The 16,643-nt window shown below is 38.9% G+C and overlaps 2 protein-coding genes across 3 annotated transcripts; both read right to left on the reverse strand.

Moving 5' to 3' along the window:
- Positions 1 to 483: 483 nt before the first annotated feature.
- Positions 484 to 11,939, reverse strand: LOC105559362 (alpha-aminoadipic semialdehyde synthase, mitochondrial). Its single transcript, XM_012007590.1, has 10 exons — positions 11,423 to 11,939; positions 8,279 to 8,761; positions 7,530 to 7,755; positions 6,476 to 6,803; positions 4,451 to 4,814; positions 2,930 to 3,252; positions 1,945 to 2,194; positions 1,573 to 1,836; positions 1,101 to 1,482; positions 484 to 685 (listed from the first exon to the last, which is right to left on the reverse strand). The coding sequence occupies exons 1-10, from the start codon at positions 11,516 to 11,518 to the stop codon at positions 570 to 572; spliced, it is 2,832 nt and encodes a 943-aa protein (XP_011862980.1). The 5' UTR covers positions 11,519 to 11,939; the 3' UTR covers positions 484 to 569.
- A 95-nt stretch (positions 11,940 to 12,034) lies between these two features.
- Positions 12,035 to 16,016, reverse strand: LOC105559363 (general transcription factor IIF subunit 1). 2 transcript variants are annotated; one of them, XM_012007591.1, is made up of 7 exons: positions 15,646 to 16,016; positions 15,297 to 15,343; positions 13,915 to 14,286; positions 13,521 to 13,852; positions 12,958 to 13,232; positions 12,470 to 12,807; positions 12,035 to 12,387 (listed from the first exon to the last, which is right to left on the reverse strand). In XM_012007591.1, exons 1-7 carry the CDS (start codon positions 15,667 to 15,669, stop codon positions 12,174 to 12,176), a joined length of 1,602 nt encoding a protein of 533 aa, XP_011862981.1. In that variant the 5' UTR covers positions 15,670 to 16,016; the 3' UTR covers positions 12,035 to 12,173. The 2 variants fall into 2 exon arrangements, with proteins under 2 accessions (XP_011862981.1, XP_011862982.1); XM_012007592.1 differs by having other exon boundaries at positions 13,530 to 13,852; positions 15,646 to 16,015.
- Between the last annotated feature and the right edge of the window lie 627 nt (positions 16,017 to 16,643).

Below are 16,643 nucleotides of genomic sequence, written 5' to 3' on the forward strand. Positions count from 1 at the left end.
AAATCGATTCATTTCCAATGAAATCGTAACGAGTAGAGCCGAGAGTGGTGTTCCTGTGTTATCATTCTAATTATATCTTAAGGCGATTAGACTTACTGAGACAAAAAGAGATTGCAATAAGCGAAATATCATTGTATTGTTAGCGATTTTCCACATTGGGGTGGCAATATCAATAAATGTTAAATATATCAAATTAAAGATCCCGTCTTGCTGATTTTCCCATCAGACGTTTATTAATGCGAGAAACAATTTAGATGTAAAAATGGATTAATATAAGTAACAGAAGTATAAATATAACAAAAACATAAAAAGAGATTATCATAATTTTTCTCTCATTTGTTACTACAACAATTCATAATACTATGCTTATACACTGCATTCATATATTTGTTACAACATATGTATAAAATTGTTACAAACTTTACAAAAGTAAAATTGTTACAAACTTTACAAAAATACAATTTGTATTTTTCTCATGCGTAAAAAGTGAAATATATTAAATTTTAATTTTTGCAATACAAGAGATATGTACAGTCGGAAAATAATTATAGTGATTTATGGTGAATCAGTCATAGCCATTTAGAAGTCTCGAAGGATTGTACACCTTCAGCTCTCAGTCGGTTAAGAATGGGTCGATATATATCAGGCGTGAAAGGCAGCACCATTCCACGCTGCTGAATTTCACCTAAATGAAATTAGATTGTAAGAATATTAGACTAAATATTAGAATCACAATATTCAATTAATATTTAAAATATTGAGATTCATAATTTATAAATTAAATAAATATGTAAATTATTTAAATATCTTTTTTTTAGAAAATTGTGGTAATTTGTTTATATCGATACATGTGAAAAATTTTTCAGAATCTATTTCTTCTATAAATTTATTGTGTGTATTATTCTTTGAAGCACATACATATATATATTTATTATATATTTTCAAATAATTTAATCATTTAGAATTTTAGGTACTTATTCTCAACAGTACATAATTGCGGTATTGAAAGTTATCTTGCGCGATAAGAGACTAAGCGACAGGTTTAAACAGAGAAATTGAAGAAATAATTATACGAGAAATATCAAAGGAGGACTACGAACCGTCCAGAATCATTTTAGCGGCGATAGCTGCGGGATAACCGACGGTACGCGCCATTGCGGACTGTCCAGAGGCATCGCCATAAATCACCAAGTTTATTCCTCTGGCTTCTCTCCTGTTATCTGGCCAAAGTATACCGACGTCGTGCCTTAGTATCACAAGGTCGCGTTCGTTTTTCTCGTAATAGAGCTTCTTCGACAAATAATGCGTAAGTGTGTCGAGAGGCGTGTTCAGTTTCAAAACCAGATCTTCCTCCAGGAGGCCCAGATCTTCAATGGCCTTCACGCGCTCCCACGAGTTCACTCTTTCCGCCAATTTCTGCTTCAGATTCCCATAAAAGATATTGTCGCTCGCCAAACCAAGCAAGTTGCACGCCAGCAGTCGCTAAAATTTAAATAACGGATAATCGAGACAGATCGACTTTTGTTTGCTATGAAATACTTGGTATACACGTGGGAAACTGACGGCACGCACCCAAGTAATCTCCGGCCCATTTGGGTGTAAAATCGGATGCGGATTTGGATCGATCAGACCGAGCAATTGCAGGCCGAGTATGGTATCCGAGAATCCCCTGAACCTGAGCGTACCACGCAGTACGGTACTCGCGTTTTGCAAGCCATAATAATCCCTGTATATCGTGCTGTCTCGATTAGGAAAGCCCTCCAAGGCGAAGCCCGGAAGAAAGTCCAAGTCCTGCACGGTGGACATCAAATCGCCGCCTCCCGCGATCTCCACTTCCTGCACACAAAAATTCGCGTCACTCTTTTTAACAATTCCAATTTAATTTAACAAAGGCCGAACGATATCTCTTAGAAGTAGATAAAAAAAACACACTTCAAGACTCACCTGGCCCTCGTGAAGATATTTTGCTGGCGCGAGGGTGTTTAACAATGCGCCTCGTGGGGACCAGCTAAATTTGTACCTCAGAGGATTAAAGGAACACTCCGGCGCGGGCAAACCACCGCACCACGAAACGAAAGACTCTATCTTGCCGCCCGCCTGTCTCACATCATCGAAACACTCGATTGCCAAAAGATGATCGATGCCCGGGTCCAATCCGACTTCATTCAGCACTGTAACGCCAGCTTCTTGAGCTCTACACCCCCAAGAAAACGAAATCGTATTTGATATTGTACTGCGGCGATAAGTTATCTCTCTCTCCCCATACAGCACAGATGGTTGCAATTACATTGCAGAAACATTGCAATCTTGCAGAGACATTGCAGGGATATAAAATGGCAAACTTTCGATAGCAATATTGCAGCAATGTTTCAAAAATAATGAAAATACTATATTTTCTATTAAAAAATTTTTTCTAATTACGAGAATTTTATAATGTTATTTTCGTTGATACCAATAATGCGCGAATTATTAAGTACTTGATCAGTACGGTGTTGCTCGCAATCTCCATCTATTGCGAAGCGACATAATCTCCTTAGGTTGCTTCGCAATAGCTTGCTGTGTATTGAAAAAGGCCCGGATGCATATGTAATTAGTAAATTCTCTGCTTATGTACAACAACAAATTATTCTAAAAATATTGCACTGCAACATTACTATAATGTTGCACTGCAATCTCTCTGAGGGCGGACATTTCAACGTTGCAGCAATGTTGCTCAACGTTGCTGCAATATTGCAATCTTGCAATGTAACATTTCTGCAATCTTCCTGCAATCTTTCTGCGCTGTGTGGGTCTCTCCATTAAAATACATTTTCATCAAATTCTAATTACAAAAATGAGAGCGCCGTCATCGATATTACCTAATCCCTAAAAACTGGGAGATTTTATGTACACTGTATTTTATGATAAACTCGCTTATATCGATGCTCACTCTTCGTGCAATGCCTTGACGTCATCGTTCATGTAACTCGCTGTTACCAAGTGATTTTTGGTTTCTATGCAAGCCTTGGCAATGACGTGGTGCAACGAGTATGGCAGAAGGGAGACGACCACGTTCGCCGATTTGATGACGTCGTGCAGCGTGTCGGGGCGATCCAAGACATTCAAGAAAACCGGCTCCACACCTGGGAATCGATTGGCCAGCGCGTCAGCTTCATCCTTCAGCTGCGACGCCACCACCAGCCTTATATTCTTATCCCTGTGCAAATACTCGACCAAGGGTGCGGAAACGTACCCTGCGCCGAGAACGACCACCTGTTGGCACGTTAGCGTAGACAAATAAAACCGTGATTCTATAACATTCTATTAATTTCGGCACTGCTTTAAAACTGTGGCAATTCAGATCATCGGTAGAACCGCGAATGGGTCACTTTTATATTCACGGACTTTTTTTAACTTTATGGTTGTCCAATTGTTTTAAACAGAGCACAACGAAATGTTAAGCGATGATTAAAATAATTAGAGAGCTCAACAAAACCAATGAACATTTCCTACCTTTAATCGGTAAACTAGAATAGACAAGCGAGACAAGTGTCGAATGTAGGCCTGGATCTCTAGGCCTGGATAGCTCAGTAGGAAAAGCAGTCGAAAGGTCCTACTCATCTCCCAGAAGATACACCCACATTTTATTATTATGGATATACTTTCGACGTCGCATGGACTTTGAACGTCTATGCTTTGCGAGTCGTCCAACAAAAAAGATGCAAGCAATACGGCATAGCAGGGCTTCAAACAACAAACAGTACCTCGAAAATCCGACAGAACAAAAAGATAGACGGAGGAACCGATAAAATCCTACAGTAATTTTAATAGTGAGTCGACCTATCTGCGGTTCTAGGTAAATCTGGAGTTTTCTCAGAAAAGTTTGCGCCTCGTGGAAGATAAAATTACTTGTGGATGTTGAAGTTAGGGAAATCTAACCCTCCAGATGAAAATCCAAAGAAATGAGGAGTAATCCGTATTTTTTATTCCTTGTGTTTTCGGGGAGATAGGCATTTTAGATGTGCCTCGTGATAACTTGTTGAGCAAGAAAAATAGTAGGCAAAGACAGTATTCAAACCTGAACTCTTTCTACTGAGCTATTCAAACCCATACTCGACACTTTTCTAACATACCTACGCTATTTTACCGAATAAAGTAGGAAATGTTCATTGCGTATTGAATTCTCTAATCATTTTAATCGCACTGATGAATATTCGCGAGCTCGTCTAACTGTCTGACAATTTGTTGTCGTGCTATTATAGCTAAATCTGTCACTGGAATGCAGAAATTGCAATTATTCCAAATTGTCGTTAATATGCTTACTATATTTTTACAGTAAACCTTTTGGCATGTGTGTGTGGCATGTCTGGCAATGTATAGGTCAAAATTGTAGAATTTTCGCATCGGATTGTAATCTAATTTTAAAGATATAAACTATTTTTAGTGGCGAAGGCGAAAGAGATTGTTTCACCGTTTTACTCTGCTGTTCTCCGTTATCGGCTTTGTGCCTGCTACGTTGATTCAGCTGCCTGAGTTCTTGAATGTACTCGAAATTGGGCGTCAACTTCCCGTTGGACGCGATAATGGCGCCATGCACGGCGGGGCTAAAGTTGTGCTCGTCTAGCGGCCTTTTCGCGTCCGACTGTATGATGTCCAAGGCGTATGGATACAAAAGGTTGCCAAAGAAATCTGTCGCTTCCCTCGGCAGTTGTGTGGGCATATTGTCGATCGAGCAAACCAACACGCCCGGGCCCTTGAAGGACTTCGTGTCTTTGTTCCGGTCGGCATCGTACAAGCAAAATGGCGTGTCGATCGTCGTGCACTCGTTCATGAACCTTGCGTAAAAAATCAACAATTATATAATTCTAATCATCTCATTGTTATTGAAAAACGAGATAAATTAAAGAGCACAATCCATATCATAATTATCTAATTGGAAACTTTTACGTTTACAAGGAAACAGTATACAATCCCTGATGAAAATTATTCTCAGAATTTTTATATAATTTTTTGTATTTTTTATGGAAATTTCAGAATTTTTCAATAAGTTTATAATTTTTAAGGAAAATGTTTCAGATTTTTTATACAAATTGGTACATTTTTCAAAAGTGCTGAGAAAGTTTATATCTTTTCTAGAATTTTCCATATGTGCCCAGTGAGAAATGATTCGTCGATCGACGTCGAAATGATGTCGAATCGATGTCGTTTCGACATGATCGACGAATCCTTTCTCACTGGGAATCTGAAATATTCTGAGAGTTCTCATCTTAATAATTTCAGATATCGTAATCTCTTATAAGATTTGCAACAGTTTAAGATATTTTTCAGAAATTAAAAAATGAAAAATCTTAGAAATAGAATTTTTTAGAATATTCACATAGAGGAAAGTCCTCTATTATGAGATAAGATTGTAATGTGAGATAGTAGATTTTCAAGGTCCAAATTCGATCTCAAATCTTTTGTCGCAACGATTACACGACCTAACAATCACTTTACCACTGAATAGATTTCACTCTAAGGGTAATACAATTCATGGTGGAACCAACAGACGATGCCTATTAATTTAGCAGAAACTCCGCTATCTCATATTAGGAGCCTATCGCACACATAATAGGGGACTTTCCTCTATATGAAAAATTCTGAGAAAAGAAGTAGGCTTTCTCAGTATTTCTGAAATCAGTGTGTGAATTTGTACAAAAATTCCGAGAAAAATCTTTACCAGAGATGCCAACAGTGTTTTGATGCTATTATAAATTTTCATTGCATAATTATAAATTGTCATATTATTTATGAATTATAAAATATGATAATCGTCTAATTATAACAAGTATACCGTCATAATAATAATAAACATATTATTGTTTATTATAATAAATATAATTGGTAAATGATATAGGTGCAGAATTTTACAGCCGCCGGAGACTCTTCCTAACAAACCCCATACAGCACGGATAGTTGCAATTACATTGCAGAAACTTTGCAATCTTGCAGAGACATTGCAGGGATATAAAATGGCAAACTTTCGATAGCAATATTGCAGCAATGTTTCAAAAATAATAAAAATACTATATTTTCTATTTAAAAAATTTTTCTAATTACGAGAATTTTCTAATGTTATTTTCGTTGATACCAATAATGCGCGAATTACTAAGTACTTGATCAGTGCGGTGTTGCTCGCAATCTCCATCTATTGCGAAGCGACATAATTTCCTTAGGTTGCTTCGCAATAGCTTGCTGTGTATTGAAAAAGGCCCGGATGCATATGTAATTAGTAAATTCTCCGCTTATGTGCAACAACAACAAATTATTCCAAAAATATTGCTATAACGTTGCACTGCAATCTCTCTGAGGGCGGACATTTCAACGTTGCTGCAATCCTCTAGAAACGTTGCAGCAATGTTGCGCAACGTTGCTGCAATATTGCAATCTTGCAATGTAACATTTCTGCAATCTTCCTGCAATCTTTCTGTGCTGTGTGGGACGCGAGTGCACGTACTCGATGCTGCCGCCCGGATCCGCAGATATATCGCAGATACCGAGCATCCGGTGCGGTAGAGCGGGCGCGCCGACGCTTATCGGCAGCCAAGGTGTATTAGCGGGCCTGAGGAGGTACTTTGCGTCCGGGATCGTTAACAGCTTCGGTGAATCCACCGCCCAGTATATGCCGTTGATGATGACCGAGGCGTATGGCGCTATCTTTTTGCTGAAAGTGGAGATGTACAGCTCTGGATGCTGGTCGTACTCCTCGGGATCGAAACCGCCGCCCTCCTTCCTCTCCAGGTGATGCCTGCGCCGCACCTCGCAGCCGTATATCTTCGTCGTATCTGGCACGATTTGAAGAAGAATATAGATATCGAATACCCGATAAGAGATACCGCTGTGATAAATATTTTTGTTTACTCTACACGACGGTGGATTCCACGAGTCTTGTGCAAAGAATTTTATCGTGGAAAAAAAGAGAAGAGAGAGAGATATACACAGTGATGCAACAGTGGCGAGAAAATTGAGACACGCCTTCCGATCGCGAAGCTATGAAGACTAATAAAAATCGTACAACGCGATATAATGATTGTCCAATAATTATTTCATGTCAAACAATGTAAACTGAACGGCGAGTAAAAGTGTTCGCCGATAAAGAAATCGTGAAAGCCGCTTCCAGGTTTTCTAGAAGACGGTTTTACAGATGTTTTGACAGAGGAGCAAAGCAGTTCTCCGCGTATTTTCTAATTTTGAAAACAAATTTACAGTTTTATTTACCACTCGAAATCTGTATTTTAAAAAAGCGGAGAACCATTTGGTCTCTTTATTAATCAGACGTCGACTGTAAAACTTTCGAGTCATTCTGTAAAATCATTTTCAAGAAAAATTGAAAGCGGTTTTGATATGTAATATTCTGCGATTCAAAGAAACCCCGAGAAATCGGGCGAAAAGATATGAGTTTCGGAATTGGCTCGGATGACGATTATAATGTTTGCGAGATGACATAAAAAGCGATAAGACGTGCCGCGAGTTGCGAAACGCCGGCGCCGTCGCCGCGGGTTGCAACATACCGCCGTGCTCGGCGACCTTCCGCAGCATTTCGGGCGGCACGTATTCGTGGGGCAGCTCCTGGAAGACCTCTTGGCCACCCTGACTAACGTTGCCGCTGCCCGTAAAGACGAAGGTCAACGGGCCGATCGACTTCGGCATGGCGCCCAGCGCGATCTCGTATCCCGCGCCACGGATCGCCTGGCGTGCCATAGCCGAGTCCCTATAATTATGCGCCGGTCCGATGTGCTAATCAAACGATCATTGCGATTAATCAATTGGCCTGATATTTTCTACGAGTCAGCAATAGTGCTAGATCTCATTCATCTCTTGCGCGCGGTTCTTGATAATTGCTTGTCGCATGCACCTAGTTTATTTTATTTTTTTCACTACTGAAGGAGGCGGAGGGATAGAATAAACAACACGTTATCGATTAGATAATACCTCCTTAACGATTACTTAATACCACGAGATGACATTTATCTACGTTTTCATGGAATTTTTATGTTACAAAGATAACAGAAATGGGTGATTCTAAATTTTTATACACATATATAAAGAAAAGCGAAGAAGACTCAACTCGTTTATGCTAAATAAGTAAGTAAATGTACACATGACAAAAACGAACAAAACTAGATATTAGGACAAGACGATAATAAATTAATTGAACGAATCCAATGGTTAAGTTTCAACATAACATTAAATTTAGCTCAACGGCAATTCCAAGGTAAAACGAAACGTTTATAATCGGTTCCAGAATATATAAGCATACCATGAACGGAGTATGGTGACCCAAGGCTAGCAGCCTCAGGCCCAAACCGTGAAGTATGTTCACCATACCGGCGACCCCGGCGTATTTGCCAAAAGCCACCACTCTCTGGCCATTCGCATCCGTGAGCTTCTCGTAGTCTAAAAGACGTATATTCTTCTCGAGGAGCGCGTCCAGGAGAGGCATATTACTCTCCTGGGCTTTGATGGTGTGCGAGAAGCAGCAGTACGTCTTGTTGGGTATCAGCTGGTCCACGGGTACCTGCTTGACGCCGAAGATGACGGAAGCTGAGCTGATGTCCTCCTGCAGCAGGGCGCCTGCTGCCTGGTAGGCCTGGGCGGGATACGCCCTTCGGTTGCTGGGCTGCACAATTACCTTCACGCCCGACCTCACGAGGCGACGTACGTTCGCTGGAGCTAGCGGTGCCCTCCTCTCCCATACTGATTGATCCTCTCGTCTTATAGCTATTATTTTGCCCTTAAGATTCTAAAAAGATTTCATGACAAAGGAACGCACAGCTAAAATATGCTTTACGCGCGTCAGTGCGACGATTCGTTTAAGAAACACCTGCTTCCTCAAATGGCATAGCCCCACACAGCACTTGTGTCAGAAAGATCTCCTCAAGATGTCTTTTTAAAGATAACTTTTTGAGTAATGAAAAATAGATGTCTACCAGATAAATATATTAAGATGTTATAAGAGGTCCAAAAGATATCTTGTTTGAGAGATTTCTTATATAAGATATCTGAAAGATATATTTTCAAGAAAATTTAATAAATCTCTTCAAATCGACATTAAAATGTCATCTTAAAAACGACTTCTTTAAGCTATCTTTCAAAAAAGCTCTTTATGGTATTTTACTTATGATGTTTATTTAATGTTAATATGGGAAAAATGTCAAAGTTCCCGCTAGAGGGACGCGTGGCATAGTAATTTCTCGTAAAGAAAAACCCACAAGTGATATTATAAATTGATACACCCGCATGAAAGTTTTTATCTTTTCTCTGATGTTAAAGTGAGTTCTTTTACCCCATACAGCACCAAACCTTTCAGAAACATTTCAGAAACATTGCAACATTGCAATGTAATATTGTAGAGACGATTCAGAGACATTCAATTGTAATATTTCGCCGACAATGTTTCAGTAACCTTGTAGAAATATTATAAAGTTTGTAAAATATATTTGTAACGTATATTATGATATTCTTTAGATTTTTCTAATTTATATTATTTCTCATATATTCCAAACGCAGCCTAATAGCATGTATAGCAACGCTACTTGATAGTCTCGTAATTTCCGATATTGCCGGTATCGGTCTTCTTCGTCCACGTTGTCCATGTTCAAAGTGTATCTTCGCGACCTCCAACGTGTCTCTTAACGATATCACTCTAATCCACGGTAATATCTATTCCTATATAAATATATTAAAATAAACCACAAATTTGATAATTTTCTAACATGTAAAGTACTTCAGATTTTAATAGATGAAGTTTGAGAATATATGACATCCGATAAGAATAAGATAAGGATAAGAAAAAATGTTGCAAATTTTTCTTATACACTGGTCAAAAAAATTAACGCAACAAGTTTACATCAAAATTTCGCGAATTTCAAATAAGCGTAACTTCGCGAAAACTGGTCGAATTGAAAAGTTTTTTTTCATTTTATAGGGCAAAGCCTCTGCTTTAAGAAGCTCTTATTGGAATTTGTATTCACTCTTCCCATTTCCCGGAACTTTCTCAAAATCAAGATCATGTTTTTTTCTCTAAAAAATTGCACACTTTGACGCACTGTACGGAGTGTAATAATTTTTCTTCGCCAGTTCTGCTTACGGTATCAAAAAGTGTATACTTTTCTCTTCAATTTAAAAAAAAAGAAGTTTCTACGATTTTTTTCGCCAAATCACAGTGTATATATCTCTTGGGTGTCTTTACATTCTCAAATTTTATTTATTAGGTTGTTCGAAAAGTTCGTTTCAAATTTCCCACGTATTGTACATATACAGGAAATTTAAAACAAGCTTTCCGAACAACCTATTAAAATCTTAAGTATCCTGTATATTTATATAAATAACGCATAATAAAATCAATATTACAAATACATTGCACGTGTCATTGTTGCAATGTTACATTGTAATATATCTGAGGGAGGACATTTCAATGATGCTTCAAGCTTGCAGCAACATTGCTGAAACATTTCGCAACCTCCATGCAATGTTACAATGTTGCAGTAAATAAAGGTGTATGCGATGTTTCTGTAGTCTTCGGTGCTGTATGGGACTATACGATCTCTTATCTACACTCGTATGATTTTCCTTCACACTATTTCTATCCTTTACACTGTCAAAAATTTCCTTTAAACTGCTTTTAAACAATGTCTCACCAAAGGCTTGGCGTTTTAAACATCTCAGAATATATGTCTTATTGACATTATATAAACATGAATTTAAAGATATCTAGTTTGAGATGTAATATTGATCTCAAAAAATTTTTTTAGATGACTTTGAAAGAAGTCTTTTATTTCTCTGCAAGTGGCGCATAAGAGCCCTTTCTGACTTCATTATATTGTCTTTCTGAAGGATGTCGAAATCTTAAATGAGAGAACATTGAGAAATCGTTTTGTTATCAGCTTGCTGTGTGGAAGGTAATCATTAAGAAGTAAAAGAAATTCACTTTTTAAATTCTTTATGAACTGTGTTCGAACTGAACTCCAAAAAAATTCCTTTCCAGTGCGAACTTTTATAAAACAAAGTAGCACAAAAGGAATTCTGAAAGTGAATTTTTTTTCAACACTTAAGAAAGTTTTCAAAACAGAAACGGAATGAGAAAAGAATTTACTTTCTAAGTCGGGAAATGAAGAATTCTTTTTGGATTCTCTTTTTGCTGTCTGGGTACATATTCGGATCACCGGACGTTTAATTTGAGGGTCAACGGAAGAAAAGGATAAAGAAATTATTTTATTCACGGCTCGATTTCGGAAACGAAGGAAGATCGAACTTTCAATAAAATTTAATCAACGTTTTCTCTCATGCCCACGTAATTTCCGCAAGAACGTACGATCTGTCAGTCATCGGCTCGTGATCGATTATACACCATCGAAATTATGCCACGTGGAACGCATTGTTTCGAACGTGGCTAGATGCTTACGCTGATACATCTGGCGTTATGGGTGACAGCACGAGTCACGGCGGTCAGCAGATGACGTGATTCACGTCCAGCCTTGATCAACCCCAACATCCGCATTACACCTTGGTCGATGCTGATTTAGCAGCAGCGGTGTAAAGGTCACTCTTGTCGAGAGGAATCCACCAGTTGAAACCGATTCACGGCGATCGCGACGACTGGAATGACACAAATCTCGCTTGTGTGTTCAAACTGTTATTAAATGTTTCCACTGTGTTGGCAATATATTACTGTGCTGCACTACACGTATGTGTTTGTTGGCTGTTGGGTCAACGAGAATGTCAGAAAGTATTGCAAAATCGTCGATAAGCCCGCAGCCATGCTCTTATCAACACCGTAAGACCCTCTGACCGTACTGGCGGTACTATTGAAAGGAGCTTACGGTGCACTACGGAAAAATCAGGTTTTCTTTTCACGCGCGCGTTTATCGCTGCCGGTCTGATAATGACGACACGCGCACACCAAGCGTACAATCGTAAACAATAGACTTGTCAAGCGTATTAAGCTAGTATCCCCAACAGTTCGCCTTAATCAACCTATTTGAAGAGAGCATGGAGTCGAGACAAAAAGCCTTTGCAATTTCGTAAAACTTTTATATACAGGTACAGCTTCGTGGAGTCATTACAGAGAACGGCATTGTGTAACTGAACAAACGCTGTACACATGTAATCTCGAACAATCGTGAACAACTAGATGCCTCATGTGTGCACTGATATCAGTTGGATTGCGCCTTGATTGATAAATACATTTTGTTCTTGATAGTTTGCTTGGTAGGATTTATCTTCTTCAGTATTTGAGTCATAATGTTGACAAGTTGCTCGGATGTGAGGCCAGTTTTCTTGGATTTAAATTTCTGCAACAGCTCGGTCGTCGTCATCGGCTTGCGCATTAAGTATCGCCTCACTGCATCCTCCGTGATTCCCGATTCGCTGAAAGATATAAAACAATTACAATTATAAAAAATACAACTAGCGCACGCTTGTACATTGTCTAACGCAAAAGCAGACATACTTCGCCCCCGGTATATACGACGTTACTGGAACCAGGTTGAAATTATCGAGTTTCAATTTTTTCGCTTGCGACAAATCGGGAGAGCCAGATTGCTTTCTCTTGAGAGAATCCGAGACACCGGACGTTGCAGGTGTTGGCGTCGAGCATCTTGAACTATGTGCACTGTTCGGTTTCTTGTTGTCTTTTAATGTTGTATCGGAATCCGAATCCGAGTCGCTGGAGAAATCGCTAGACGAATCCTTTCCCGACACTGATTTCTTCTGATCCTTTTTCTTGGCTTTCTTCTTCTTCTTCTTGTCCTTCCTTTTGTCCATTTCTTTACCAAGCTTGTCCTTATCCTGAAACAAAGTACATTAGAAATATGGGACAAAGTAGTTAGCGAACAATGATAAATGCGGTGGAATAATTCACGTCGTTTAAAGAATACGATGCAACATGTGCACAATGTACATGTGTTTATCAAGGCAAATGTCATAATGTTATGTTACTTTATCGTCCTTTTCTTTTCCTTCCTCGTCTTCGTCCTTATCTTCTTCTCCGTCCTTCTTATCTGTTTGTTCCTCGTCGTCTTCGTCTTCGTCAGATGCGAGCAATTTCCTCAACGCGTCCTCTTCCGCGACAGACTTCTGTTGATCGTCCGATTCGGAATCGGAGGAATCAGAAATATAATCGCATTCTTTTCCCTCCTCATCGCCGTCGTCGCTCTCCTCGAACGCCTCATCGTCCGAGACATTTTTCTTCTTCTTCTTCTTCTTTTGTTCATCTGGGATATTCAATTAAACTATACAGTGTATCCGTCTGTAATACACAATTAGTATAGAAAAGTCCTCTATTATGAAATAGCAGGTTTTCAACATCCAAATTCAATCGCAAATCTTTTTTGCAACGAATACACAATCCAACAATGAATTCTCCACTAAACAGATTTCACGGGCAATAAATTCACAATGGAATCAACCGAAGATGCCTATTAATTTCACAGAACCCCGCTATCCCATATTAGGATCCTATCTCATAATAAAAATTAATATGTGAAGTTGTAGACAATCACGTTCGTTACCCTTGTCCTTCTTGTTATTTTTTCCATCCTCCTCCTCCTCAGAGCCCTTCTTAGTCTCGTCCTCGTCGCTGCCCGACTCATCGTCGTCGCTGTCCATCCACTCGTCCATCTCCGAAATCTTCAGTTCCTTCTCCTTCTTACCCGGTTTCTTGCCCTTCCCAACTTCAACCAACTCTTCCTCGTCCCCGCCATCCTCATCGTTCCTCAATCTCTTGCGCAGCATCAGCGAGAAGTAATTCATCACCTTATTTCTACGACTGAACTCCTGCTCCGCCTCCTCGGCGCTGAGTGCCTTGTACCTCTGAATCGGCTGAAAATTATACCTATACGAGGAAGTGTGACTTTTGAGTATTCATCAGTGAATTATCCAATACACAACGCCTACCATTCGTGTAAAGGAAACGCTTCTATGGCGCCGTCAGCAGCATGCGTGAAGACATAGTAAGCAGCATTTTCGCTGACTCCCCCCTCCCGGATGCCTTTGAACTTCTTCCCAGTTTTTCCACCCGACTTCAAAATCCACGGCTGATCCTCCGGCTTGTACTTTCTGCTGGTGATACCGTATTTCTTTCTCCTGGCTTCCTCCCTGGCGTCACGCCCAAACTCGGATCCGGCGCCGAACTTGGGCATTTCCTCTTCTATGCCCTTGTACTCCTTCATATTGTTCTCCCGTTCCATCTTCACTTGAGTCCACTTTGAGAAATCTACGTTCAACGTCGCGTTGAACCTCATGACATTGTGCTTCTTCTTGCTATTTCTAAAAGAGCCCACAGTAAATCGACCTCGACTTAATGCCTGTTGCAATGACGTAAATGAAGGAACAATGGGAGTGTCGTGCGTCGTCTACAATGCGTGCGGTAAACCTGAAGTAAGGAGTAGAAGTAAGGAAAGAAATCAGTTTTACTTCTTACTCCTACTTGAGCTCGATACTCACTCTGGGCGAGTCAGAACGCCATCGGCCAGTGTTATTCTGCCTGTACCCACACAGCATAGAAAGATTGCAAGAATGTTACATTGCAAGATTGCAATATCGCAGCAACGTTGCGCAACATTGCTGCAACGTTTCTGGAGGATTGCAGCAACGTTGAAATGTCCGCCCTCAGAAAGATTGCAGTGCAACATTATAGCAATATTTTTGGAATAATTGTTGTTGTACATAAGCAGAGAATTTACTAATTACATATGCATCCGGGCCTTTTTCAATACACAGCAAGCTATTACGAAGCAACCTAAGGAGATTATGTCGCTTCACAATAGATGGAGATTGCGAGTAACACCGCACTGATCAAGTACTTAATAATTCGCGCATTATTGGTATCAATGAAAATAACATAAAATTCTCGTAATTAGAAACATTTTTTAAATAGAAAATATAGTATTTTCATTATTTTTGAAACATTGCTGCAATATTGCTATCGAAAGTTTGCAATTTTATATTTCTGCAATGTCTCTGCAATGTCTCTGCAAGATTGCACTGCAATCTGCAAGATTGCAACGTTTCTGCAATGTAACTGCAACCATCTGTGCTGTATGGGTAGTTTAGTTTCCTTACACCAAGAGCTAAAGGTGACTGTTCTTTCTCACTCCTTATGCCAGGCTTAGCCTAATATTACATTCAAACGTGTCAATTGACTGCGGAATAGATCATTTCAAGAGACCCGAGGACTTTTCTATAGTCAATCAACACGCTTGAACATTTTGTCGTGCGACAAATGCAATACTAGCCATATTCCACGCGTTATAGACAATGCGTTGAACGATACTAACTTTGGTACTCGAATGCTGAATTCCTGTACCGATGGCGCAACGGCAGGCTGGAAAGATATATAATGTATGCATGTAATATTAGTATAAAATATATAATATTAAAAATGACATAATTCAATCTCTAATGTCCATTTCTACCAGTGCAGCTTAACCTTGATCTCGGTTCAAGTTACTTTTTATCTTTTTCTAGTTTCTGGAATTGGAGAAAAGGACTTAGTTGGATCGGAATTAAAATTAATCTGCACTGGTAGAAACGGGGCGTACGAGAATAACGCGCGTTCTCCTCGCGTACACAATTACAGTAACATAATCTATTCCACTGATGCAGCCTGAAACTTGTTAAACTCACCTTCGAAACTGTACTTGAATTCATGTCGTTACTTGCTAGAAACTTTCACGATTTAACACTGCGGTTTAACGATTTAAAGGAATGTGTTCTTGACTTGTCCGGAATACAACATGTACCGTTACAGCGAGATCAGACTTCAGAGGCTGAACGGCTCAACGGCTCAACGGCTCAACAAGCTATGACACTTGACAGTCATAGAGCTATTACAGATAGAGGGAAGTAGGTATGGGACGACGTGTAAGCGCATGCGATAGTGGGATAAAAAGAGAACGTTGCAATAGAGGCCGGTGTGTCACTGTCTAACAGTCACGCGCATGCGCGTAACGTGTGCGCTTGTAGGCAGAGTGTGTCTCTTTCTTTCTTATAAAAGCATCTGGAAAGAGAAAGATACGCTTTGAACTAGGCAGTTAGGATGGTTAGGCATTAATGACGCCGTGTGTATATAGTAATTACAAACTAATTTGCAAAAGTCAGAACAAATTATTCATATATTTTTACAGATATTATAGTAAAAGACTATATGTTAAGTAATTTGTTTTATAAATTTTTATCTTTATTTAATATTATGTATAAAATAAATGTACTGGAAGTTAATTGTTTTAATATTATTTCATATAAAATTATACTTTTTGTCCACTTTACAACGCTTTCTGTAAACTTTACAGCCAAAATAATTTTTTTACTTTTGTCAGCATACTTATTAAATAATAATAATAAAATAATACAGAAGAATGGCTCTATGATAATAAATGTATTTATTTTCGTATAAAGTAATAAACAATTAAATTATGAAATAACATTCATACTAATACAATTCAATTGTTTCTTATTGTATATAAATATATTATCTGTATTTGAAAACATTTACATAGTATTATCTGTATTTGAAAACATTTACGCTAATTATGATGTATTATCACATTTTTACTTATTATCTATTCTTAAATCTAAATCAATTAAGTATGTAATAATAATGCACTCAAACTTATTTACTGTCC

This window comes from Vollenhovia emeryi, unplaced genomic scaffold (genome assembly GCF_000949405.1).
Source record: "Vollenhovia emeryi isolate VEMERY1.0 unplaced genomic scaffold, V.emery_V1.0 DF939278.1, whole genome shotgun sequence".
NCBI lineage: Eukaryota > Metazoa > Arthropoda > Insecta > Hymenoptera > Formicidae > Vollenhovia > Vollenhovia emeryi.